This window comes from Herpailurus yagouaroundi, unplaced genomic scaffold (assembly GCF_014898765.1).
Source record: "Herpailurus yagouaroundi ecotype Mexico unplaced genomic scaffold, PumYag 196, whole genome shotgun sequence".
Classification (NCBI taxonomy): domain Eukaryota; kingdom Metazoa; phylum Chordata; class Mammalia; order Carnivora; family Felidae; genus Herpailurus; species Herpailurus yagouaroundi.
The window spans coordinates 25,266,795-25,294,314 of record NW_024412427.1 but is presented as its reverse complement, the minus strand read 5'-3'; the positions used below and the strand labels follow the sequence as shown (position 1 = coordinate 25,294,314).

The 27,520-nt window shown below is 39.7% G+C and overlaps 1 protein-coding gene across 1 annotated transcript in view; it reads right to left on the bottom strand.

Moving 5' to 3' along the window:
• The window catches only part of SPTLC3 (serine palmitoyltransferase long chain base subunit 3), a 131,986-nt gene that overhangs the window by 54,590 nt on the left and 49,876 nt on the right, over window positions 1–27,520 (bottom strand). The window contains exons 5-6 of the mRNA XM_040447712.1: window positions 15,360–15,484; window positions 13,086–13,179 (exon numbers count right to left, since the gene is read on the bottom strand). Coding sequence (XP_040303646.1) covers window positions 13,086–13,179; window positions 15,360–15,484 — 219 coding nt within the window. The remainder of the gene's footprint in view (window positions 1–13,085; window positions 13,180–15,359; window positions 15,485–27,520) is intronic.

Sequence of the window (27,520 nt, the reverse complement as noted above, 5' to 3'; positions counted from 1 at the left end):
GATGGATGTCTGGTGGATTATTCTTGTTAACTTGTGATGTCAAATATAATTCACAGTGACTTTTCATTTATCTGCAACCAGATGTAGATGACTGGACTTAGGCTGAGTGATTATTGGGGAAGATTGGTCTACCATTCCAGCTGTAGGGGTGTGTGTGTGTGTGTGTGTGTGTGTGTGTGTGTGTGTGTGTGTGTTTAACTTGCAAAGCCCAGAGAGAGAGAAAAAAGGCAGAGGCTTATGTGCAAGTTTTTTAGATTCATTATATTTTTACCACATTTCTTTGTACTTTCAGAACTCTCCCTTTTTGAGAATCTGAAACCAAAATACGTTAGGTCTATAATCTGATTTCAGTTTGAAAAGTTGGAGATGCTACTCAACAGCTGACCTGACTGTTATGTAATGTTCATCAGGCATTAGAGATTCCACTAAAAAATGCTCACAGGAGGGTTTCCTGGGTGGCTCAGTTGGTTAAGCAACTGATTTTCGCTCAGGTCATGACCTCAATGTTCATGAGTTCAGGCCCGTGTCGGGCTCTATGCTGACGGCTCAGAGCCTGGAGCCTGCTTCAGATTCTGTGTCTCTGTCTGTCTCTGCCCCTCCCCTGCTCTCTGTCTGTCTCTTTCTCAAAAAATAAATAATAAACATTAATTTTTAAAAAAATGCTCACAGGAAAAACCTAGCAGATATAAATCTAAGACGGTACAGTCAATATTGGTGTTAGCCACTGCATCAAGAAGCAATATACCAAAGAAGCGATATTCAGTGGATCGTCATTGGTCTAGGCTTAAGTTGGCTGAGGTTCTTTCTTTCAGTGGAGATCCCTGAAACTTTATTTTTAGTCCCAGTCTGTGGTGGAATCTGTTTTAGGATTTCCTTACAGCTCTAGTACCAGCACACAATATTAGCACAAAATCAATGTTTGATTATGGAAAGGAATGTAGACCAGGAAAAAGGAAGGAGAATACCACTTTAAGATCTAAATAGAAATTATGAAAAAGGATACTTGCCTCATTTCTGCAATAATATTTCTTTAAAATTTTTAAAAAAATATTTATTTATTTTTGACAGACAGAGTGCAAGCGGGGGAGGGGCAGAGAGAGAGGGAGACACAGAATCCAAAGCAGGCTCCCGGCTCTGAGCTGTCAGCACAGAGCCTGACGCGGGGCCTGAACCCATGAACCATGAGATCATGACCTGAGCTGAAGTCACTTAACCGACTGAGCCACCCTGGCACCCCTCTGCAATATTTCTTACATTAACTGTGTTTTTGGTTTTGAAGACAGGCAGACATCTTGTGTCTTCACAGATGTAGTGTTTTACTGACACTACATCATTACCCACTAGATGGCAGCCAAGGAAACAGAAAGCAGCTTTCTTATTTTGAGAATTTCTGGGACAGTAAACCTTTGCCTGTATGGACATTTTGCTTTAGGCTGAGTTCCTAAGATGTTGAAGGAACCCGCGTGATTGAGATATACAGCTCCTTTTTCTATAATCTACTGCAGGCCTGTTAGTCTCTGAATGGAATAAAGAAATGACGAATGTAAGATTTCTGTAGAGTGTTTTCCTTCTGGGAAGTGGAATGTATAAGTTTTTTGGTACAGAAATGACACATGATGAGGGTGGTTCCAATGCCATAATAATAAAAACAAACCCAGTGAACCAAATTAGCAGTCACTTAAAAAGTGAATATTCTAAGATGTTGAAAAATCTGTATATGCAGACGTTATTCTACTTTTTATGCAATCAACTAGGTCACATACATATTATAGGTTTAGTCTGGGATTAGGTTTAAAATGGACACCACTAAAGAACATAGAAGATTCTCTCCATTCTTGCATTAACAAGCTGGACAGAGAAGAAGCCTTTAAATGGCCACGATGTGTTTCATGCATTTTGCAGATGCAAACAAGAGGAATCCCAGTCCCTTCCATGGCAGGGAACTCATCCTGTTCCACTTGAACAGAGAGTTTCCTGGGGATTGTCTTTGGTGAAGCTTCAGAAAACCCGTGGGGTCCACACACTGGGATTCTTGAGCAGAGGGGGAATCAATCAGTCTTATTTCCCCTTGTGAAGCAGAAACTCATTGACCTCTTAGAATCACAGAAGCTGCACAGAGAAAGGGATAACTTCACTCAGTGCGGGATTCTGGACTTACATTAGTGTCTGGTAGCTTCTCTTTGGTTCTTAGGGTCTGGCTGTATAATGCTACAGCATGTGGGGTACAGATCTGTAGGATTCAGGGGTTTGTGGTTTATGTTCTGCAGGCCTTGTGCGAGTCTACTGTTTCAACAAGCCACATGCTAACATTTTTAAATAATGTTGCTTATTAAAGCACTTATATTTGCATGATGTTAATCCTCATGACACCTCTAAGAAGTAGGAAAGAATGATTACGTTTGTGTTTTTTGTTTCTTTTTTTTTAAAGTTTATTTATTTATTTTGAGAGAGAGAGCAGGGGAGGGACAGAGAGAGGGGGAGAGAGAGAATCCCAAGCAGGCTCTGGACTGTCAGCATGGAACATGATGTGGGGCTTGAACTGTGAGATCATGACCTGAGCTGAAATTAAGAGTCAGATGCTTAACTGACTGAACCACCAGGTTTATAAAACCAACAACAACCAAAAACCAAATGCAAATAAATCAGTTTGATATATAAAGAAAATACTGAGATATAGATATTAAAATAAAAGAATAAATTTGATGCTATCAAGGGGCACATACATAGCACTACTGTATAATATCTTTCTAATCTTATGACACGCTATGAATTTGTGATTGCCACAAATTTGGGTATCAGCAATGCCTTAGACATCATTCACTACCATCTGGCTCAATAAAGTGATTTTCTCTGGTTTGTGAAGGGCTGAGAGGAGCAAGCTGGCATGATGGGTGCTGAACATTTAGCCATTAAAAATGAAAACAGAGGCCACATCTAGGTGAGTGATGCAAAGGAAGTCCTGGTCTGTCACAGGAATGACTAATCGGTTTACTGAATTACTGAATACCTGGAATAATCCAACAGTGTGCCAAAAACGAATCAGGCTTAGGTGACAAATATACTTTGAGAGCCTGTTCTTGAGCCTGTCCTTAAATTCAAAGCCCTGATAGTATCAACAAGCCTCTGGGGTCTGGGGAAGCTGCAGTTAATGTACTGTGAAAAGTGGGCATGGGGAAACAAGGAAGCCATATTCTTCTCAGAAGAGAGGTTGGGTATAGTTCAAAAAGTGTCTTCCTGATGATAAGAAGTCGATATTGGGCTTTGTTCTGACTTTTGCATACAGTACAACACTGTTTCTTCTGCCACGGTTTCCTCGTTCCTCTTCTCTTGTGCCACTGACCTTTTATTGAGACACAAGACCGTTCTTACTGCTCATCCGTCAGTGGCTTTCCCTTCCTCTGGATCCAGGGCCAGCGGTCATGGTCAGGCTGAATACGGCCTGTACCTTCCATATGCTGCTCATTGTGGTTGATGGTTCACACCTTCTTCCTTCAAAAGTCCACAAAACCCACCTCCAGCTACAGCTACATTTAGATGCATTCTCTGCTTCCCTGTTCCATGGGCTGCTCACCAAAGATATTTTCATGTCTGCACATGATAGACATCCATCAGATATCTCTTAAGTGAAAAGACGGTTGGATGATGAAGGAAAGCTACCTGTTACTCTAAGCCCTTGCTTCCCATCTGTTCCCCCATTCTTCTTGTTCCTTTGGAGATGCCCAATTTCATCCTTCAAATGCTGAGCCCAAATGTGGAATATTAAGCAATGGGTACTTCAGTAACTGTGAATGATGACAAAGAAATCATTCTTACTTTTAAGATGGTGATGGGGGAAATGCCTCCTTTTTTAGCCTATGGGGGAAATGCCTCCTTTTTTACCCTATGGGGAAAAGCATAATCATGATGGCTAACTTTGGTAAGCAAAGTAAATGTCTTTCTCAAGTCACATTTATAGTCTCTTCCTCATGAGATCAGTGAGGGAATTTCTGATGCATTGAAAATTTGGCATGTTAAGTTTTACAGTTTGGATAAATACTTAGGCTCAGATTTTCTTGGTAGCTCTGTCAGTATGTGGGCAGGTGTTGCATGGCCTTTGGACAGGTTTGTAAGAAGCATGGTGATCTTGCAAGAGTGCGAAAGGCAACAGAGAGCAGGGGACTGAGCTGATTTGAGGGTGAGGCAGGTGCTAGGGGCAGGGCCTGGGTACCTGGGGAGGGAAACCAGTAATTCTGACCTCAGGGACATGAGACAAAGGACAGGGAGAGCCTAAAGCATGGGGACAGAGTGTCCTCAGAGTTCTGGGCCGATGCAGCATGTAGGGCTCTGATTCTCTGGGAGGAATTAAACATAGTACTCAACTGGGATCCCTAAGTGCTTGAGGTCAATGCAGGAAGGTAAGATGCGATTCAGGGAACAACTTGGGGGCTCAGAGGTCAGTTCTGGGATCCTGCATCTCAGATCAAGGGCAACCAGCGTGAACCCTGGCTGCATCTGCCTAACCCAACTGCCTTGCTCTGGGAGGGCTGCATGGAAGAGCAAGTCTCCTGCATTCCACTAGCCAGGGGGAGACAGCCTTGGAAAAGGCTGGGAAAGGAGGTAAAGGTGAATTGTGCTTAAAAGTAGGAACTGGAAGGGCACTGAGGTGGCTCAGTCAGTTGGGCGTCGACTTATGATTGAGTCATAATCTCACAGTTAGTGGGTTGAAACACCACATCGGGTTCTGTGCTGACAGCTCGGAGCCCTGAGAATGCTTCAGATTCTGTGTCTCCTTCTCTCTGCTCTTTCCCCGCCTGTTCTGTTCTCTCTCTCTCTCTCTCAAATAAATAAATAAACTTAAAAACAAGGGAACTAGAATCAGATCTCCTTGGTGTAAATGCCAGCTCTGCCTCTGTGTCTAGCTCTGTGTCTCCTCACCACTCTGTCCCTCTGTTTCTTCCCCTGTAAAAAGGAGATGATCCTAGCAGGTGTCTCATTGTGTAGTTATGAGGCTCAAATGACTTAGTACATGTAAAAGGCTCATTGCAGCAAGGGTTCAATACTATTAGTTGTTGTAAAACATATAGAAACAATCACTGACTTTATTAAAGTGAACAGCTCAGTTCAGGAGTCCAAGGAGGACCTTAAGATCTAAAAGGTTGTGGCTTATAAAAAAAAATAGTCTCAGTGCTGTTTATAGGTTTGATCTTCCACTCAAACAGCACTCCTGAGCCCTCAGAAGCAGAACTTAGAGTTTTCGCACAAACATTGCACTCATTGTTCTGTCTCCCCTTGCCCTTTAAATGCCTCTAGGTAGAACCTTGGTTCTTCCTCTCCACTTTTTTTCTTTTCCAACTGCTCCAAATTCTTGGTCTGCCCAACCCTCTGACCTCATTGAAACTCTCCTAGCTGAGAAAAAAATTGCTTCTCCTCTCCAAGACTAGTTCCAGAAGCCCTTTGTGACGCCCTTTAGGTCAGAGATTGCCTGCCTACCCTACAGCCTTGTAAGTGTGGTCCCGCACCAGCAGTACTGGTGACACTTGGGAGATGGGCAGAAATGCTGAGGTTCAGGCCCCGCCCCAGGTCTACTGAATCAGAGTCTGCATTTAAACAACCACCCCCTAGTGAATTCAGTGTATGTTAAAGTCTGAGAAACACTGTTCCAGAATCTAGATCCTAAGTAATTACCAGCAAAGTGAGCAGGTTCTGAGAAAAAAAATAACTCAGTCCTGATTTTCCCATATCTCTGCAACAAGATGTCACCCTTTCCAGAGACTTAAAATTTACCCAGGGTTTGAGGTCCTGAAATGCCAGGGTGTTAATACTCAGCCCAGAGGATGTGTCTATCAAAGGCATCCGTATGCCCCAAGGAGCTGCGGCCCACTTTCTCAAAATGCACCAGAATCGCAGTGGAGAACAGATTTACTGGTCACTGGTCAGAGCTGACTCTGTAGCTTAGACTGTCAAATGTGCTGAAGAGTCTTTTTTGTGGCACCTAATGAGTCACAAAGGCAACCCAAGGACTGGCTGTTTCACTGAAGCTGCCCAAAGGAGAAAATGCAGAGATATTCTTAGCATTTAGCCAGAGGAATTCAGAGGCTAAATTTTAGCATTCTGGGTTAAAATTTAGGCCACTAACAGGACAAGCAATCATATAGATTGATTTTTATACAATAATGCACTGATATGGCCTGGAAGTAGCTGGACTTAGCTAGTGGGTAAGAGTGTTAGTTAGCATATGCTGTATAGGCCCTGCCTATATCCCTCAGCCTGGCTCCTTATTGAAAACACAGGTCATCCTTGGTCCAAGCAAGAGCTTTCTTCCTGGCTGTGGGGGCATACTGAGCCTAAGCAGGAACAGTCTCCAACCTCCCACACATGGGAATTGGTGTATAAATAACCCAGTTCCCGCACCCCACTGAAGTATGTCTACACTGAGTTCCCAGGTAGGATTAAGCTCTGGCTGTCTATTGTGGTAACCTGCTTGACAACATGCCTTTTGTTGGCTGCCTTTCCTTCTCTGTCTCCATTCTCTGCTCATCTGCTGGTGCTTCCTTGGATCATGTCCTAAATAAATGAGTTACACTCAAACCCTTGTCTCTGGGTCGCTCCTGGGAGAAATGAACCATGATAAGAGCAACACACGTGGGTTTGAATTTGGACTCTGGCCGTTTATCATGTGTGATGTTGGACAGGCCATTTAATCATTTTGAGAATCAGTTTTCTCTTAATAAGTAGAGATAATGGAAAGAACTATAAATATAGGGTTTTTGTTAAAATTAAATGAACTGATTATGCAAAGGGCTTAACATAGTGCCTAGCGATAAATATGGTCTCAGTAATTGTCCGTATTCACTATCCAGGAAGAGTTAATCTATGGTGATAAAGAATTCTAGTACCTGACTTTGAATTTGGTATGGCTAAAAATGCATTCTGAGTCCTTGGAGATTTTCCCCTGGAGGGTAGCCTTTGTGTGTTCTGATTGTGTTCCCTTTCAGAATTTTCCTTCTGTTTGGTCCCTTTGTTGCTTGTTCTGATCTTGTGCGAAATAGAGAAATGAGGAATAGCTTGAAGTTATTTAAGCTGTTCAAATAGGATTGAACATCAGGCTTGTCCAAATAGAATTCAAAGCTTACACTGGTCTGAATAGGTGTAACTGCACCTTAGGTATATTTTAGCCATACACAGTTAAAAAATTCAAGGATCCACAATTCTGACTGATATACAGTTGCTCTAAATAACAAAGAGTATCCTTTAGTACTGATTTACATAAAACAGGACCTCTTTTCCTCCAAAAGTCAGGGGAGTATCTCAAGGTGTAAGCAGAGGTCACAGGCAGAGGAAAGCCCAGGAGGGCAGAACAAGTAGACGGTTGTGTGAAATCCCATCATCCTGATGCTTAAGTACATTCTGGTTTAGGCGGCCATTCTTAAGAACCCATCTCACACGTTATTAGCTTCGGTCTCTGCTGTGTTGTATGCTTATCCCCACACAGGAAGGCAACTTAATATCCTCTACATCTTCTTTACATTATTATTCCAATCTGCATGGATGCACGTTGAGGATTAAAGCATCATTGTCTATTGAGGAATTTAGTAGTATCCTGGGAACAGCAAAGTGGGAAAGACAGTCAGCAGCTACTGATGCCTTACATACCGTGATCCTACTTAATTCTTTCTCCTCTGTACACCATCTCATCTCTCTCATGTCTCGAGGAAGAAGTCATTCAAAGGCCCCTGGAGGAACCCCTCTCTCAGACGTGACTGTTTTCGCGATGTAAACACAATAGCTGGGAAATTGTGCCCATTCCTAAAGGTAGTAAGCACGCTAGTGAGTGGGCACAAAGGCTTTGTGTGTGAGAATGAAAGTGTATTCATTTCCTACCAGGCTGTAAGAAATTAGCCAGACTGAATGGCTCAAAACAACATGTTCTCTTACAGTTCCGGAGACCAGAAATCTGAAATGGGTCTCATGTGATTTTAATCAACGTGTGGGCATGGCTGCCTTCCTTTCTGGAAGCTGTACGTGGAGAATCTATTTCCTTGCCTTTTCTAGCTTTCAGAGGCTTCTGGCATTCCATGGTGTGTGACCTTCTTCCCTCTTCAAAGCCAGCAGTGACCATCAGAGTCTTGCTCACATGGCATCACTCTGACACTCCTTCCTCTGCTTCCCTTTTCTGCGTTTAAAGACTCTGTGATTACACTGGACCCATGCAGACAATCTCTTTAAGGTTAGCTGTTTAGCAACTTGAATTCCATCTGCAACTTTAATTCCTCTTTATCACATAATATATTTATAGGTTTTGGGGATAAGGACATGGACATTTTTAAAGGCCATTATTCTACCAACCACAGAAAGTTGAAGAGCAACAGCAGCTTAATAATAGAATTTTCACTAGATGATGGAATCGGGACCCGCATTGCACACACTCTCAGCTAGTTGGAAGGGGCAGCATTTATACAGACAGCTCCGGGCTTCACCACTGAGCAGTTGTATGATCTTGGACAAGTTGTTTAATACCTCAAAGCCTGGACCTCCTCATTTGTAAACTAGCACCTACCTCATGGGGTTGTCCATGAGATTAAATAAGTACATCAGAGAAGGCCACTAGCTCAGCATCTGGCACAAAGTAAATTTGCAGTAAGTGCTGTTTACCGGTATAAAACGACCACAGCTAACATTTACTAGAAAGATGTAAATGAGAAATGTTTTCTGTTTTCTGGGAACACAAAGGGAAGGCGTGAAGAATAAGTTACTGAAGTTTTAAGAGCTTTGTAAAATTGGTAGATAAAATGAAATTCTTGAATTAAAGTTCCAGCAAAAATTAAGGAATTAAAATTTTATTTGAAGATAATATCAAACTTAACAAAAAATTATAAGAATAAGAGTACTACAAAGAACGTCCACATACTGTTTTTTCCAGATTCATCTACTAACACTATTCCACTTACTTTATCATTCTATCTATCTATCTATCTATCTATCTATCTATCTATCTATCTAATTTTATCTATCTAATTTTTTTAATCTATCTAACTAATTTTACCTAGTATTATCTAACTTACTGGCCATATTCCAATTTTGTGAATTAGTCAGGAATGTCCTTTATAGCATCTCCCTATCTCTTTCAGAATCCAGTCCAGGGTCTGGTACTGTACTTAGTCATCACAGCTCTTTGGTATCCTTTTATCTGGATCATCTCCTCAGCCTTTCTTTGTTTTTTATGATATTAGCATATTTACAGAATACATTCCCTTTTTTTTGTTTTCTTTCCAACAAAGTGTTTCTACTTTGGGGTTGTCTAACAATAAAACTCAGTGTTCTGATCTGTATACTATGTTAGTTATGTTGAATCTTTCTCAGTGTATCACATCTGGAGACACACAATGTTCACCTGTCCCTCACCAATGATATCAGTTTTTACCAGCTGTCCAGATGCTGTCGGATTTCTTCCTGATATAGTTACTGTGCTTTCTGTTGGATGTATTTTCACTGGAATTGCTATCCTGAGATTAGAATCTGAAGTAAGAGATATGAAATAACTGCATAGGGTGGCATGGGCAGGACCAGGAGAAGCTGGCTGAACTTCTCTCTGTCCCTGGAACAATTTCTGAGCAGTTGGAACTAATGGAAAGGTTCAATCTGTGGGTGAACTGCATACTTTATTTGAGTATTTAAAATAAAGTTGTTTTGTAGGGGTCTGCTTAGAAGTTTTCCCACTGTATGGTTTCTGTTCAATCATCTGTATATATTTGTGTTTGAACAAAAATGTGGAAATAATCTTCACTGATGTGTTCATGTTGTTGGCATCTACTCTATATACCCATGAATAACAGCAGAATTTTTGATAACTGTGGGATTGGAATGCAGGGGATGATTGTCTCTTCTATTCATATTTTAGCCTCAGCCAGCAGGAAAAGAATCAATTCAAGCCATCCCTTGCCCCACTCCCCTCAAAAGGAAGGGTTGTTAACATAGTGGGTCAGGGCCTGACGTTCCTTCGCCATGTTGGCCATGGGAAATTGTCTCAAGAAGCATTAGCCGAAACCAGTTTCACTTCCTGGCTTATGTGTTACAAGCTCTCAAGTTTCTTGTCTCTATGTAGACCAAGAATGGCTTGTCCTGCAAGTCATTTTGGCTGCTTTTCCAGTGACCGGGTGTGTAAGTGGCATAAAAGGACTCTGAGTCTGCTGAGTCATTCATTTTAGATTCAAAGGAGGAAGAAGTAGGAAATGACACTTGGGTGTCCAGCTTCTGCCCCAGCAATGGCGGCTAGAGAAGCTGTATTAGTTATCTATTGCTACGTAACAAATTACCCCAACACAATTCACACTTATTATCCACAGATTCTGCAGGTTAGGAATTTGGGAACCTTAGGTGGGTGTTCTGGCTCAAGAAAGTTGTGAGCTGCAGTCAGGATGTTGGAACTACAGTCATCTGAAAGCCTGAGTGAAGCCAGAAGATCAGTAAAGATATCCTGTTCACGTGGTTGTTTGCAAGAGGCCTCAGTTCTTCTGTATAGGCTGCTTAAGTGCCCTCACTAGTGATGCCAGAGAGAAGAACAGGCAGAAGCCATAAGCCTTTAACACCTAGCCTTAAGAATGACATATCATCACTTCTACTGTATTCTTTCGATCACATAAACCAATCCTGAGACAATCCAGGAAGGGACTATTCAAGGCATAAATACCGGGAGGTGGGCGGGGGGGAATCATTGGAGAATCACTACCATAAAGTCTTAAGCTGGAGAGTAGGAAATTCTTGGTTAGTGTTTAAGAAAACATTTAGTCTCCCAGTTGAGTATATACACATGTCTGTCTGCTTATCTATCTATCTATCTATCTATCTATCATCTATCTTTCTATCATCATCTCTATAGACCGCCAAGGGAAATCTGGAAAATGGTAGAATTTGGGTTAAATTCCAAATAGTAACAAATGCAGGATAGTGAAGGTGTACAAGAACTATTATGGGGACAGTTGATCTTTACAATCCATAAGCAGATGGGTCTTTTCCTTCTGAGGCTGTTCAAAGCCTATCTCAAATCAAAGCTTATACCTTTGTTTTCACTGCCACTAGACAACGAGGGAGGGCTACTAAAGGCATTGAACAAAGCCAATTCATCCAGAGATCAGCATGGAATGAAGCAGAACTGTCCAAACACCTTTTGTTGCTTCCTGAAGTACATATATCTTACATACATACATATATACCTATACCTATATATATACACACACATATGTATGTATATGTATGTATATATATATATATGTATATATATGTATACATATATATATATATACATATATATATACATACACATATATATCATATAACATATTGGTTCTTCATTAACTGGCCAAGACCTTATTTTTCAGCTCTTCTCCAGTAGTTCAGCCTCACGCTAGAGGTCTTGCTGCTTTTTACACACTCCAGGTTATTCTGTTTAGAAATTTCCTTTCCCATATCCCTGATCAGAATTCTCTTAATCCTTCAAAGTCTATGGCAAATGCTATCCATTTCATGCAATCCCCAAAGTGAAATGATCTTTGCATTCCTCTGGGTCATCATAATGTTTTCTACTATCCTTTGGTGGCACTGGCAATGAAAATATGAGGATAATAATAATCACAATAACACAGCAGGTACAAGTGACTCAGAAGTTTTCACTGCTAGGCATTGTGCTAAGCACTTTATATGCCTTCACTTACATATCAGTGAATCAGGCATTGTAAATATCATTTTTGGAATAAGTAAATTGAGATACAAGAAGGTTAAATAATTTGACTAGGACCACATGCTAATAAGCTATAGGACAAGGACACAAATGCTTGGGGGGGGGGAAGCCTATACTTTTTCTTTAATACCAAAGATATTGTATGATAACAATTATATTTTTAGGAAAATTTATTTATGAGGAAGTTGGCATATTTTAAGTGTAAAATTCAATGATTTTAATAAGAATGTAAATATCACACCAATCAAAATATCAAATATTTCTATGACCCCAGAAAGTTCCTTTATGCCTCTTCTCACCAATTCCCTCCCCTACAATCAGAGTCAAGCATCTTTGTCATTTCTATGACCATAGATTAGTTTTGTCTGTTTTTTATTTGCTATAAACAAACTCATACACTATATACTATTTTGTGTCTGGTTTATTTCATTAAAAATAATTTTTCTGAAGAGTCATCCATGGTGTGGGTATCTGTAGTTTATTCCGTTGTTTTTTTTTTTTTTTAAATCAGAGAGTCATATTCCATTATATGAATGTAACAGATCTTTTCCATTCTCCTATTATAGATATTTGGGTTGTTTCCAGTCTTGGCTATTATGACTAAATCTGCTGTGGACATTCTTGTACAAGCCTTTTTGTGGACATGTGCTGGAAATTCCAAGGTGAAGAATTTATGGATCATGGTATAGGGATATGTTTATAAGACTTCCAAGCTGTTTTTCAAAGAAGTTGTATAATTGTACCCTCCAGCAATGGGTGAGAGTTGCTTCATATCTTTGCTAATATTTGGTGTTGTCATCTTTTTTATTTTAGCCATTTTGGTGAGCATGAAGAGGTCCACTGGCCAAAGCCTGTACTCTTAATCACTGCCTGATATTGCTGTGGCCCTTTTTCTACTTAACCCACAATACAGTTACTTTGATACATATCGGCCTCTCCTAGCAGATTGTAAGCATGTGCTGGGTGGGAATAGTGAAAGGAGTTCTTCTAAGGAAGAACACCACTTTTTACCTGACAATAACATAAAACTTAAGTCTTAAAACTTTCCTAAGGCAGAGTTATAGAAAAGGGAGAGTTATAACACTTCTGATGATTAAATGTCAGTCCTAAGAGATCAGTCATGTTTTCAGAGGCTGCACTGTAGGACCACAAATAACAGTGACACTAATGTGTTTGGGTTACAGTTAGCAATCTGGGTGTTTAAGACACTTCAACCATTTGTTTAAGGTCAGCAGAGGTTAACAAGCCAGTAGTGAAAATAAACATAATTGTGTTTCATGAGGCTAAGTTCCCCCATTCAAATGGGGCAAGGACAAAGATGCATGTTCTAGAAGAAAGCAGTATATGTCAGGAGAGATGCATTGATACTCACTGTTGTGTTTGAAGATCCTTATGGTTGCACCTGAGAGTCGGGCCCCGAGTACGAGAGATGCATGGTTTAACTCATCACTTAAAATGAGGCATCCCTGTTCAGAATGCAAACACACAAAGCACAGGCCAATAAATAAAATTAAAGAAAAATAGCATGTGGAAATAGAACGACACTTCAAGACCTTTAACAGACATCCCTCAAACCCATTTTCATTTTAAAAGGCCAAGAGTTTTACCTGGTGTCTATATGGGTAAAATCCTGTAGACAATTAGCTGATGAACATGGGGATTATTTTAAGGGATTATATCTTTAATCATTTGCATTTGATTTTCATCAGAGAAGATCATTCAAGATCTTGGTTAAATGCCAGCTAGCATTTTCTAAAGAATTGATGTTTGGCAGGAAAATGGATATACTTTGGGTGGGTTGTGGATTTGCTGGGGTTCCTCAATCATGCGTTGGATTATTTGGGATATGGTGTTCTTGTTCTGGAGGGGAGGGGTCTTTTCTGCAGGGTCTTTCAAGCTCTTGTTTTCCTATTCTCATTCTCCTCTGTATTGACATCATTGTAGATCAAAGTATCAATGCTTTCCAGTTAAAAACTTTGCATTTGGAAAAGTATGGATGGCAATTCAGTCTGAGGCAAGTGAAAAAGATCAATCAAATTTACTTCTTATAAATTACAGTTGTAAATTTATTTTCCTTTTTTAATTTAAAACTTTCAAAACTATAAAATTGTTCCAGCATACAAAAAATGAAGAGACAAACTATGGTGGCCATTTGTTTTTGTGGCCACCCAGAAGCTTTGAGTTCTTGCTCATACTTTAGAAAGTTCACACATGAAGTGTTGTAAGTTTTTTGGGGAAGAGCCAACAATACTCTAGATGAGTATGTGTGTATTTATAATTTTTTGGTGGACATTTGAGAGTTACTTATAAACCTGATGATACCTCATCCCTAAATCCTTCAGCATGTACTTACTAAGAACAAGGATGTTCTCTGGCTAAATCACAATGCAATGATCACGCCCAAGAAAGCCAACATTTATGTAGTACTATCATCTAAGTGACAGCCCAAATTCATGTTTCCCCAACTGTCCTAATGATGTCAATGTCTTTTATAGATGTTTTCTTTACTTCTATTTTTTTCAGTGCAGAATCCCATCAAAGATAATATGTTGCATTCAGTTGTCATGAGTCAGATTTTTTAAACCTAAATCTGATTATGGCACTTACTTAAACACAGCCAATCAATGTCCCCATTTTCCTCAGAAAGAATTTCTAACACTCAAGGAGAACTACAAGGCTCTGTGCAATTTGGCACCTGCCTTCATCTCCAGTCTCCTTATCATCCACTACCCTATATTCTAGTTCTTCCAAAGCTCAGTGCTTTATGCATGGTGCTATCTCTTCCTTACCTTAAAGAAAAAAACTTAACAGACAAGTAACAGATTCAGTTCTCACGTCACACACTTTGCACGAGCATCTCAGCCTTTCTTAAGAAGAGCTTGGAAGCAACTCTTTTGCTTTTCTCCAAGTATGTGCATGCCTTTTCTGTGGCATTCATCCTATTTTATTTGGTGTATCATTTCCCCCACCAGACTGTAAACTACATAAACTTACAAGGCACAGATCTTGTTCATCTTTGTCCTGTATCTTGCCTTATATGAGGGCAAACTAGTTTCTCAACAAGTGATTTGTTAATGAATAAATGAGTGGCATGAGCAAAATGTTTTGTTCAAATAAATGCCCAATAAGTGTTTTCTGCATTGCACCTGGGGACTTGGGAACCTAAAAATTTAACTGTTTTTACTAAACTATCATCAAAGATGAGATGTGACCCACATCTAGGGCTTGAATTCTATAACTGAAATATCATTATGAACAGATTTGCTGGACTAAGCTGTTATATTTATTTAAAAAGCTGGACATCCAGGGGCAATTGGATGACTCAGTTAGTTAAATGTTTGACTCTTAATTTCAACTCAGGTCATGATGCGGTTTGTGAAATCGAACCCCACATCTGTGCCATCAGCACAGAGAATGCTTGGGATTCTCTTTCTTTCCTCTCTCTCTCTGCCCCTACTGCACTCATTCTCTCACTCTCTCTCTCAAAATAAACATTAAAAAAAAATAAAAAAAAAATAGAAAGCTGGACATCCAATCAGCTTTTCCTAAAAAAAAGGACCTTCTCAGCCATACTTCTAATAGTACCTGCCCAGAGTTGTAATTCTTAGGCACATGGAAGAAGACAATTATGTTAACAAATTCTCACCTTTCCAACTAGTGCTGGGATATTCATTGAGTTAGTTGCAAATCCCATCCCAAAGACCATAGCTGCTTCTACATTCAGGAACTCAGCCACAAGGTTCTCCAACTCTTTGTGTTTATCCAAACTTCCTGCACAGGAAATGATAGGATGAGTCAGTTTTCCCTTCTCTCAACAAGATCGAAAACTCGAAACCCAGTGCATCACCAAAAGACATGTGTGAGAATGTATGAATATTTGTCACAGCCCCAATCAAGAAACAACCCAAATGTTCACATACTGCAGAATGAAGGAATTAAATGCCTTGTGGAGATATTTACAGAGCAGAATTAAACACAGGAAGGAACAATAGTGCCCCACACAACAAAATGAAAAGAATCTCACAAATATATTGTTGCGTGAAAGAAGTCTGACACTTACACATGCATACAGGCTGAATCCATTTACATAAAGTTTACAAACTGGGGTGCCTGGGGCACTCAGTCGGTTAAGTGTTCGACTTCGGCCTAGGTCAAGATCTTGCCGTTGCCGAGTTCAAGCCCTGCGTCAGGCTCTGTGCTGACAGACTGTGTTCAGAGATTGGAGCCTGTTTCAGATTCTGGGTCTCCCTCTCTCTCTCTGCCCCTCCCCCACTCACCCTCTCTCATTAGAAGTCAGGATAGTGGTTAATTTTGTTGGGAGCACGAGGAGACCTTTGGGATTCTCTAAATGTTGTGTTTCTAGATTTCGATGCTGGTTACGTGGGTATGTTTGCTTTGTGAAAATCTAATACTTAACAACTGGCGTACTTTTATATATAAATATTGATAATGCAATAAAACCTACAAAAAATACCACAATTTTTCTCTTCCCTCACCCTACATCCCTCAAGTGATTAATTAAATTGTAATGCTCCCAGGGGGTGCCCCACACTTAAATGCAAACAGATCCCATGACATCTATAGACAGTAGTAAATCTAGTTATAAATTATTGAACCTTTGGAGTGTGCTAGATTTCAAAGGTTACCATTCAAGTTATCTCATTTAATCTTAAAAGCCCAATAATGCAGTTATCATTACTTTATAGATTAGAAAACCAAGGTGTAAAGAGGTCACAGATAAAAACCAACAGAGATAATCCAGTCTAACTCCAAAGTTCATGTTTTACCATTCTGCTATCTTTTATATGCTTATGTTTTGACTCCTTCTTATACTGAATCGCTCATGCCTTACTAAGAGTAAATGTTAATGATCCTCATATTTGTCTGTTTGCCGTCACTGTCCTAGATCTGCAGTGTCCAATATAGTAGTCACGAGCTACATGTGGTTAGTGCAATAGAGTTTTAAATTGTACTTAATTTTAGTTAACTTTATTTAAACTTAAAAACTGAAGCATTGTAAAATATTTTCCACTGAACACAACTTTATTATCTGGGTAGGATTATATTCTACTTATTTCACTTTAACCAATGAAAATTTAGTGTCTGAACTGAGATGTCCTGTAAGAGTAAAATACACACTATTTTTTGAACGTTTAGTACAACAAAACAAAAACAATAACAAAAATAATATAAAATGGTTCATAAATATTTTTATATTGATTACATGTTCAAATGATAATATTTTGGATATATTGGGTCAAACAAAACCCATAATGAAATTAAATTTACTTGTTTTTTTTAACTTTTTTTTAATGTGGCCACTAGAAGTTTTATTTCATTTTATTTCATTTATTTTTTAATTTTTAAAAGTCAAAAAAATTTAATGTTTATTTATATTTCCGAGATAGAGAGACACAGAGCGCAAGCAGAGCGAGGGAATGCAAGAGAGAGAGAGGGAGACACAGAATCCGAAGCAGGCTCCAGGCTCTGAGCTATTAGCACAGAGTCCAACACTGGGCTCGAACTCATGGACCATGAGATCATGACCTGAGCTGAAGTCGGACACTTAACTGACTGAGCCATCCAGGTGCTCCTGGAAATTTTAAATTACATATATGTCTTGCATTATATTTTTATTGGACACTGCTGCTGGAGATGATTCATTGGACAAAACACAAAAATGTACAAGTGGAGGTACGTAATTTGCAACCACATAACACAGAAGCAGATTTAACTCAGCTTCAAGTTAGAGGAATATTGTTAGCACATTCAGGATTACTTATAAACATGCTTTTTTCAACCTAAAGGTCAACATGTTTTACTATACAGAGTGTGATATCAGAATTTTATTTAAATTGGTAAATTAGCTTGCTTCTTGTGCTAAAATGGTGAAGGGTTGAACTTGAGAAGGCATTGACTAGTGAGTTCAAAATTTTATTTTGCATTTAATATGAAAGAGCACATTTCATGTATCATCTTTGCCCTTCCTGAGAGGTCACACTGTCATACAACAGATGGCTGCTGGCCTTTCTTCTCAGTTCAGAATTCATTTATCCTCCCAAATGTCAGAAACCATAGTAAAATAAGTATTCTAGCAGAATCAATTTTACTCAAGCTTGGGGGGAGGGGAGTTAAAACTTAAATTGTTATTTAAAACTTTATTATCAAAGATACAGAGAAAAAAGGAATACTAAAATTTAAAGATGTGACATGGGCACATAATCACTCATTGTATTTGTTTTTACCTAACAGAGACTACATCCAAAGGGAATGACCCCACGATAGATAGTGACCAGGCCATTGGCCTGGGCATGACATCCTTGGGTTCTGGCCCAGCTCTTCTGCTAAATAACAGAACAGCCTCTGGCTAACTCTTCTGGAAGTTTCCAGAGAGGTTGGGAGAATTACTGTTTTAGGCTTCCCTGATGTTGGGACTGTTTTTTTCCTCCACATAGAATGGTCTTCTTGCAGCTCCCACTCACTTTTTGACGTCCACCTAACATGATGTCTTTCCTCAGGTGCTGTTTTCTTTTTTTTTTTTTTTAAATGTTTTTATTTATTTTTGAGACAGAGAGAGACAGAGCATGAGCAGGGGAGGAGCAGAGAGAGAGGGAGACACAGAATCCGAAGTAGGCTCCAGGCTCTGAGCTGTCAGCACAGAGACCAACGCGGGGCTCAAACTCACAGACTGTGAGATCATGACCTGAGCCGAAGTCAGACGCTCAACCGACTGAGCTACCCAGGCGCCCCCTCAGTCGTTATTTTCAACTTCTCCAGGCACACTTGGTCAGTTTCTTCTGAGATCACAAAAGCTTCATCACATAATGATTATAGCACTTATGAAGTTGAACTAAGAACATTCATGGGGCCATCTTCTCTACTACAGAAAGAGCCCTCAGCGTGCCAGTACTGTGTGCAGGATGTTCATCTTGGCAACCATAGAGACTAGTGCAGAACTAACACACACTAGGTGCTTGTTGAGTAGCATGCAGACTTTTGATGGAGTATAAGGACAGAACTGAGCCCAGAGTAGGGGACTGCACATGGAAGAAGGTCAAGAAGCCATGTGATGCCAGGGCAACAAGGTGTCTAAGTAGTGAGCTCCACTTTGAAAGTACCCATACCTGAAGAAGTCCCTGGCAAGGATGAAAGGTGCCCAAACATTGCCAACTTGGTAAATTTCCCCATGAGCCTTTCCTTCCCAGAGACTTGGGTGACAACTGTGTCCTGGCCCAGTCACCCAGAAGTGATGAGTAGAAGTTCATGGTGACTCTCTGTGATGTCTTTCTCCATCTTCATCTTACCCAAATCTGCCATCCTAGGGCTTTATCTGTAACCGTTGCATCACCAAAAGTCCTTAGGATTATGTGGAATGTATTGTAAGCAATCAAACAGCCAACCAACTAATAAGAAGTGGGTGTGTCCAAGAACAATCTGAGAAATTGCCCTCTATGAGGTCTTTATCATTAGCCCTGGCTTAAGGAGAGGGAGAAGAGAGGAAATGCAGGTATCCATATTAGGTCTACAGATCCAGTCTTCTTCTGGATTTCCAGTGGTCAAGTGGATAGTAAACTAATTTTCAAATATACCAATTTCTATGACCAGACGTCTCACAGCTGAGGTATGAATTATGAGTGGTTTTGCACGTAGGAGCTTATCTTCATTTATAGAAAACAACAGTTCCCACCCCCAACCCACCTTATCATAGAATTTCTCTGTTTGGTGCTCCTGGCTCAAATTTCATAAACAGATATGAGAGAGTCTCAGGATTGCTAGACATTTTCTACTTCAGGAAGCCATGCTTCTCAAAGTTAGCAAAGCTGTCTGGGTGGGATGTGGTTCATTAAGGAATATTGAGAAGTATGGCTTATTTGTATTAATAGAATGCTACTTTCCTCCTCCTGCTCTTCACACTGAAGAACTAAAAATGTAGGAAGACTTGGGGAAACAAAGCAGTCACAAAAACGTAACAAGCTTGCTTTTTGTAAATATTCAGGCTATACCCCAATTTGGGTGGAGGTGCCTGAGTCATGTCAAGCTGCAGTTGGTGGTCTGAGTGCTTGAGTGGTTCTAGAAATTATAGTCAACATTTTGTCTTTATTATGTAAATATGGACTTTTTTTTTTTTAAATCCCAAGAAAGCATATAGCTATAGTCCTAACCAAAGGTACAAATAAATCCACAGTAATTTTTACTTCTTTTTCTCTCTGACTTTGGTTTTGTTTCTGTTTTTCAGTCTCTGAAGGTCAACAACAGCCGCAAATTGGCTAGTGACAATGGATCTCCAAATTGCTACGTTGTGCATATATTGACATTTATTCTCATCCTGAAGGTTTATTTATCCAATGGGATACTGCAAACCTGCTTTGTGAATAAAAGAACAAATACAAACAGGATGTATCCTCTTCCCAGCTCTCTCCATGGTATTTTCATGTGCCAAACACTGGGCTTAGCACCATCAGTCAAATCAATAAAAATTAGATGCAGGAGAAAGTATGGATATTATGTTTATAGACTGGATACTTCTGCTGGATTTTTATTGATACTGACTGGTTCATACTCTTCAGTCAGAACATAAAGACTGCTGGCCTTCAAACTGACACTGACTAATAATAGTAAAGGGTGTGGGTGATATTAACAAGCCTGTTTCACCACCCATGTCTTCTGTGTGGCACACGTGAAGACTAGTTTTCAAATTGTGACCGTAGTCACTTTTTGTCCAGAATATCCTGTTTGTAGATTGTTCTTTAGACTTGATCTAGGAGCAGACTGGCATTTGTCATGACAACCTTCCAGCGGGCTCATCTGGCTGTTCCAGTTGTGCCATGGATATCAGCCCACATCTGAGCCAGTTTGCTTGAACTGGGGACCTGAATGTGGGAAGTTAAGAGTAGACATTGACAAGGTCCTTGGTCTTCCTCAAGTTGATATCAGTGACTATAAAGGATACACATAGGTGCTGGTGTCAATGAAAGTTAATCTGTATCCTTAGTGTGTTTTGATGTAACAGGATTTTTTTTGTGTGTCTACATGAAATAAAAGAGACAAAACTTTGATATACGTTGATGTGCACTGGATTTGGAAATCTGAACAATTGCTAATAAATCTAGAGGACTCCTCTTCCCTACTGCTATGATAGCGAGTGCTCATCTACACAGCAAACATTTTATAGAGGGCCAGAGAGAAAATATTTTGACTTTGTGGGCCAGACGGTCTCTGTTACAACTATTCAGCTCTGCCATTATAAAGTGAAAGTGGTCATAGACAATACACAAAAGAATGGCTGTGGCTGTGTGCCAATAAAACTTTGATGGATACCAAAATTTGAATTCCATATAATTTCACATGTTGCAAAATATTATTCTTATTTTTATTTTTTTTGACCACTTAAAATTGTACGAAGTGATTGTGACCTGCAGGCAGTACGAAAACGGGGCAGCTGGAATAGTTGGATGACCTTTGAGGTAGATGGTCTCTGATGTTAGCTATGAATAGTATGGGGTAGTGCCAAGAGCTCTTCAGTGGAACCCAGGAGAACTGGTGTCCAGTCTTGACTCCTCAGCCCACCGACTGCAGACACATTGATTGGCAGGTTATTAAAAAGCTCTAGGCTTCATGCATCGCATCGTATGCTATTTGTGTGGGTGGAGAGAGGGTGGAGGAACACGCACATATTCTGAAATTCCGAGTTTCAACTTTGTTCACTCATCCCAGGCATCGCCTTGATGGAAAGTATTATACTTACATAAAATTATTGGGATATCTTGTTGAATTGTTATGTTCACTTGGCTCTGTTGAACCTACAAGACCAAATCTGCACTTGCAGAAATATCTCTGCTCGTTGCAATTTGGCTGTGCTGTAATTTCTGTCATTGTCAAGAGAGAGGCAATTACCTTGTCAGAACTATAACAGGTATCTGGAAATTACCAAAAGGCTTTCAGAAACCGAGATACGCTTTCATTTTCCTACTCCCAAACAATTCCCCTGAGAGTCTGTCTCCCGTAAAAATACCCTTAAAGAAAAATAAAGAGGCTTAAGAGAAACACAATGAAATCTCATTAATCAGAATTTACAATAATTTGGTTGGAGAGGAGCTGGCACTGTTTATGAAGAAGGGTTTTGCTGTGTAAATTAAGAAGGTACAGCTAATTGATGTGGAGATGTTTATAGCTTATTTAATCAAATCCACTGCTTTAAAGCATCTTTATAGCATTGATTTGCATAAAATGGTATTAATTAAAATTGCTTTTTTTAAAAAAGAAAACAAGATCTCTACTTAGTAGCAATTTCTTAGAAACTGCTCAATCTCATAGGAACTTTAAGGCCATAAGATGATATTTATTTGAAATTGCTTTAATTCAGACATTTTGCAGATTCAGGCTGGCCCCTATTTCAATAGTTCAGGCTGGTGAGACTGTACGTTTCCTGGATCTAGACACAAATGTTTGAGAAAGAAACACAGAAAGAGCCATGATAATTTGAATGAAATGATAGCAGACAATTTTCCAGGAAGATAAAGAGGGAGAAAAATTATCGAACGATTTAGGATCATGTTCTCAAACTGAGAAATAGAAATTTCAGCAAATTGGTACATTACAACTAACATAAATATCACACCCGAAGCTTGAACATGGAAAATAATTTCCTGTTCTATCCAGTCGCATCGTTTCCTAACTTAATATGTCCCTTCTGATGTTTTTTAAGATGAAGCTGTTTGAAGGCTACTTCTTAAAATTCCAATTATGACTTGAGTGAATAGTCTGCACTAGGCAGTTTTGAGGTATGTTTACTATTCAGGTTTCCCTGATGAGCTGAACCAAGCACAAGGCTTTCCTTTTCAAAGGAAGAGAAGTCTCTAAGTAGAGATGAGCTTTGCTTGAAGCAGAGTTAGTCTTGCCACAATTTCATGAGTGTGTTTTCTTAGAAGTGAACTTCTGACCAACAGTTGCCAGCAGCACAAAGGGCTTATAGAGGGTATGTATTCAAATCATATACTGTTATTACACATTTGCTCTTACCCAGGAAAAGAAAGAGAGAGAAACGAAACACCCTTATAGGATAAAAGTGGAGGAGGGGGGAAGAAAGGAAACAAAAGTTTCTCTTTCCTTTGCCTGAATTTAACGTTTCCTGGATTTGGACATTTAGACCAGCAATGTGTGGCAGGATGCGCTCAGACATCAAAACCAACTTGCTTCTCTGATTTTCTGGCTTGCCTCTTACCTACTTTACAGTTTTTATTTATACGCCTCTGCTCCCAGGCATATGTGGTATTCACTCCACATAAAGTAAAACACCATTGCCTTTTTGGAAAACGTTTGACTAATTTGGTCAAGAAAGGCGGCCATGCAACATAGTTTCCAGTGGTTCCCAAAGTTTAGTCCCTAGAGCAGTAGCATCAACATCACCTGGGAAGTCATTAGAAATGTGAGATCTTGGGTTCTATTCCAGCCCAGCTGAACCAGAAACTATAGGTGGGGCCAACAACCTGTGTTTTTCCAAGCCCTGCAGGTAATTCTGATGTGAGCTGAAGTTTGAGAGCCAGTGGTTTAAGCTCAAGAATCCACATAGCCTGTGGCGGGGTCCTTTCAGTAGACCGGAAAATTTGGTCTGATTTAGTGGGCACGTCTTGGAAGTGTCAGAATTATTTTCATAAGTCTGTGCCTTCATTTTAGACTCTTGTTGACTTTTAAGGAAATAACTGACCTGAGAAATATGAGATCATTGTGGAAGAATCAGAAATTAAATACAAAATACAGTATAACCATCTGTATCATGCAAATATTCAAGTAAAATATATTTTTAAAAATGTACTCATGATATACATACTGTTATAAAACTTGTTTAATTCTCTTAACAATCTATTTTCCATTTTACAGAGGAGAAAACTGAAGGCCAGGAAGGCACAGAGTTTATCTCAAGCCCTAGCAAGTCAAAGGGGAAAACTAAAATTTGAACCGAAGCAAACTAAACCCAGAGCCTCTGCTCTCAATCATGGTGCTAAGAAATTACATTTATAATATTTACATGGTTAAATAACATTATGGTAACCAGACCTACCAAGTATATTTAATCAATTTTCTATTGTTGGAAATTCACTTATTTTTCCCAGTTTTTACTATTATTCAACATATCGCACTGATTATTCTTGATCATACATCTTTGAGCACTTATTCAAAAATTTTAAGGCAAAATTTCTCAAAATGAAATTGCTGAGTTACATGGCTTTCTATTGATACATTTTCAAATTGCCTTCCAATATACTCTATCAACAGTTTATAAGAGTGCCATTTACTCCTTTGAAACTATGGGATTTTTTTTAAACTTTTGCCAATCAGGCAAAAAATGTCTTAAACATTCTTTGATTATTGGGGCAGAGTATTTCCACAGGTTCATTGGCCATTTACCTTTCTTTCTTTCTCTTTCTTCCTTTCTTTCTTGCTTGCTTGCTTGCTTTTAATTGCCTATTTGTGTACTGGATCTACTTCTTAAAGTAAGATTTTCATTACACTGTACAAACACTAAACATATACATTATACATACACTATAACATACATATAGAAAAGGAAACAAATTGGGGCGCCTGGGTGGTGCAGCCTGTTAAGCAACCGACTCTAGATTTCAGCTCAGGTGATGATCTCATGGTTTGTGAGTTCAATCCCCACGTTGGGCTGGGTGCTGACAGCATGGAGCCTGCTTGGGATTCTCTCTTTCCCTCTCTCTCTGCCCCTCCCCTGTTCACGCATACACTGTCTCTCTCTCACTCTCAAAAGAAATAAACTTAAAAAAAAGAAAAGGAAACAAATTGTAATTATAGAACCCTATGAAGTTTCAAAAAGTGAACACACGTATTAACTGCATCAAGATAAAAAAAAAAAAAAACCAATATAGACAGCACCTAAGAAGTCCCTTTGTGCCCCCTTCTAGTCACCATCTATTTCTCTTGAAAGGTAATTACTACCCTATGCATTCTCAGCAGGGTTGTTGTTACTCCCAACAGTGACAACCTGTTCTTGGAGGGAGGGCAGATAACTTACTCTGTGTATAAGGTACAGATATCCATGACCTCATTAAACAGGTGGTTATTATATATGCAATGTTAAAATGCCAGGGGAAGCAGTGATAAAGAACAAAAGATGGAGAAACATCACGCTATCCTGACTGTAAAGTTTTGCTCTTTTGCACATTGTCAAAATCTTGGCCCACTTCTTCTAATTTTGTTGTTTGACTTTTAACTTCGCAGACATGACTTTTACGTACAGGAGTTTAAATGCTTCATTTTGTTGGCTCTTCTCCCTTATAATTTCTGGGAGTGCTTTCTCTGGTTCTCCTGAGCATGAGAACACAGTAGACAACTATCTGAATCAGGCTTGACAAATATGAAGGGCAAGTAGTTGTGCCTAGAGGTTGGGCTGGGAACAAGCTTCCTTTCCTCTAACAGGGAAAAGTACCTGTTTTCCATGGACATGGGTGGCCTGTGTTGCATGGTGTCAGTCTGAGAGTCATTTAAAATGGATCCCTCCCTCTAAGAGGACATTCTTCTGGGTAAGGTGAATTAGGTGAGGTGAATTCTGCTGGAGGTTATTATGGGTAGAACTGAAATATGATCCAAGTGACAAGCTACGGAAGAGGCTGCTATGGTCTGAATGTTTGTGTCTCCCCCAAATTTATATTGGAAACCTAATGCCCAAAGTGATGGTGGTAATAGGTGAGGCCTTTGGGAAGTGATTAGGTCAGAAAGATGAAGCCCTCCATAAATAGGATCGGTGTTCTTATAAAAGAGGTCCCAGACAGTTGGCTCATCCCTTCCACTACGTGAGGATATAACCAAAAGTTTGCAACATGGAAGACTGCCCTCACTTGACCATGCTGGCAGTCTCTAGAATGGTGAGCAATGAACTTTATTGTTTATGAGTCACATAGTCTGTGATATTTTGTTATAGCAGCTTGATTGGACTAAGACAGAGGCATTGCACATATCAGAGGAGCTACAGCCTGATAGTCCTAGCAGGGCCCTTACCAAGGAAAGCAGAAAAGTACATTTTGTATTTGAATTGTTGGAGTCCTTTTCCTGTGTTTATTTGTTCATTTATTCATCACCTCACTTACTCATTCAGTTTTGACTTTATTTATGTAGTTATTTCTGGTGGTGGTGGTCGTTCTTATTTTTTATATTTCAATCTCAAATGCATTTGCAATTTACACAAGTGTAATTTACTTAGATATAATACATGAAGTATGAATCTAACTTATTTCCTTATATGATCAGCCATTTATCATGACACAAATTATGACATAATTGGTCCTTTTCCAACCGATATGAAAAATCGTTCTTTTAATTTTTTTTTTTTTTTTGAGATAGAGTAAGGGAGCAGGGGAGAGGGGCAAAGGGAGAGAAAAAGAGAGAATTTTTTTTTTTAACGTTTATTTATTTTGGAGATAGAGAGACAGACTGGGGGAGGGGCAGAGAGAGAGAGGGAGACACAGAATCCGAAGCAGGCTCTAGACTCTGAGCCTGTCAGCACAGAGCCCGACGTGGGGCTCAAACCCACAAAGCGCAGGATCATGACCTGGGCTGAAGTCAGACACTCAACCGACTGAGCCACCCAGGTGCCCCAAAAAAGAGAGAATCTTAAGCAGGCTCCATGCTCAGCACGGAGCCCGATCGATACAGGGCTTGATTCCATGACCCTAGGATCATGACCTGAGCCAAAATCAAGAGTTGGATGCTCAAAGGACTGAGCCACCCAGGTGTCCCAAAGTTGTTTTTATTGTCTACAAATAAGTGTGCCAAGTGTGCCTGTCTCTAGACTTCCACTTACACTCCCGACCTCCTCACCCTGTCCATTAATGTCATTAGGAATGTGTTCAGTTTACATACTCATTTGGTGAAGAACTGATATAGAAGTATAACACTGAGGGGTTCCTGGGTGGCTCAGTCGGTTGAGCGTCTGACTCTTGGTTTCAGCTCAGGCCATGATCTCACACTTTGTGAGATCAAGGCCCGGATGGGTCTCTGCACTGACCGCGTGGAGCCTGCTTGGGATTCTCTTCCTCTCTCCTGCCCCTCCCCTGCTCATGTGCTCACACGGACATGCTCTCTCTCTTTCTAAATAAACAAACAAACAAACACTTAAAAACAAGTATAACACTGAATCATTACCTTCTAGGATATGTTATCTCTAATTTTTTCAAGTCTTCTTTTAAGTTTTTTACAAAATTTTTACAGTTTTCTTCAAATAGTTTCTAGACATTTTGAACATAAGTTTATTCCCTAGGTGTTTGCTAGTTTTGTTCATACTTATGAATAGTATAATTTCTCTAATATATCTTCTTACTGATTATTGATTATTGACTTTATTAATTTTATTTTATTATTAAAATTTTTTTATTGTTTATTTATTTTTCAGAGAGAGACAGCATGAGCAGGGTAGGGACAGAGAGAGAGAGGGAGACACAGAATCTGAAGTAGGCTAAAGGCTCTGAGCTGTCAGCACAGAGCCCGACATGGGGCTCGAACTCACGAAGCGCATGATCATGACCTGAGGACAAGTTGGATGCTTAACCAACTGCGTCACCCAGCCGTCCCAGATACTTATTATTTCTAATAATTTTTTTGCTATTTAAATATGTAAAATGGAAGAAAGTAGACCAAAACTCTGTCCCTCCTTCTCAGCTCCCTCTTATCTCTGTGGTGGCCCCAAGACAGAGCCCCTCCAGAGGTCCCCTTTGCTCCTCACAGATCACAACTTGAAAACCAGAGAGGTGAACAATCAGATCATCTAGCAATAATGGTTAATTTACCTCT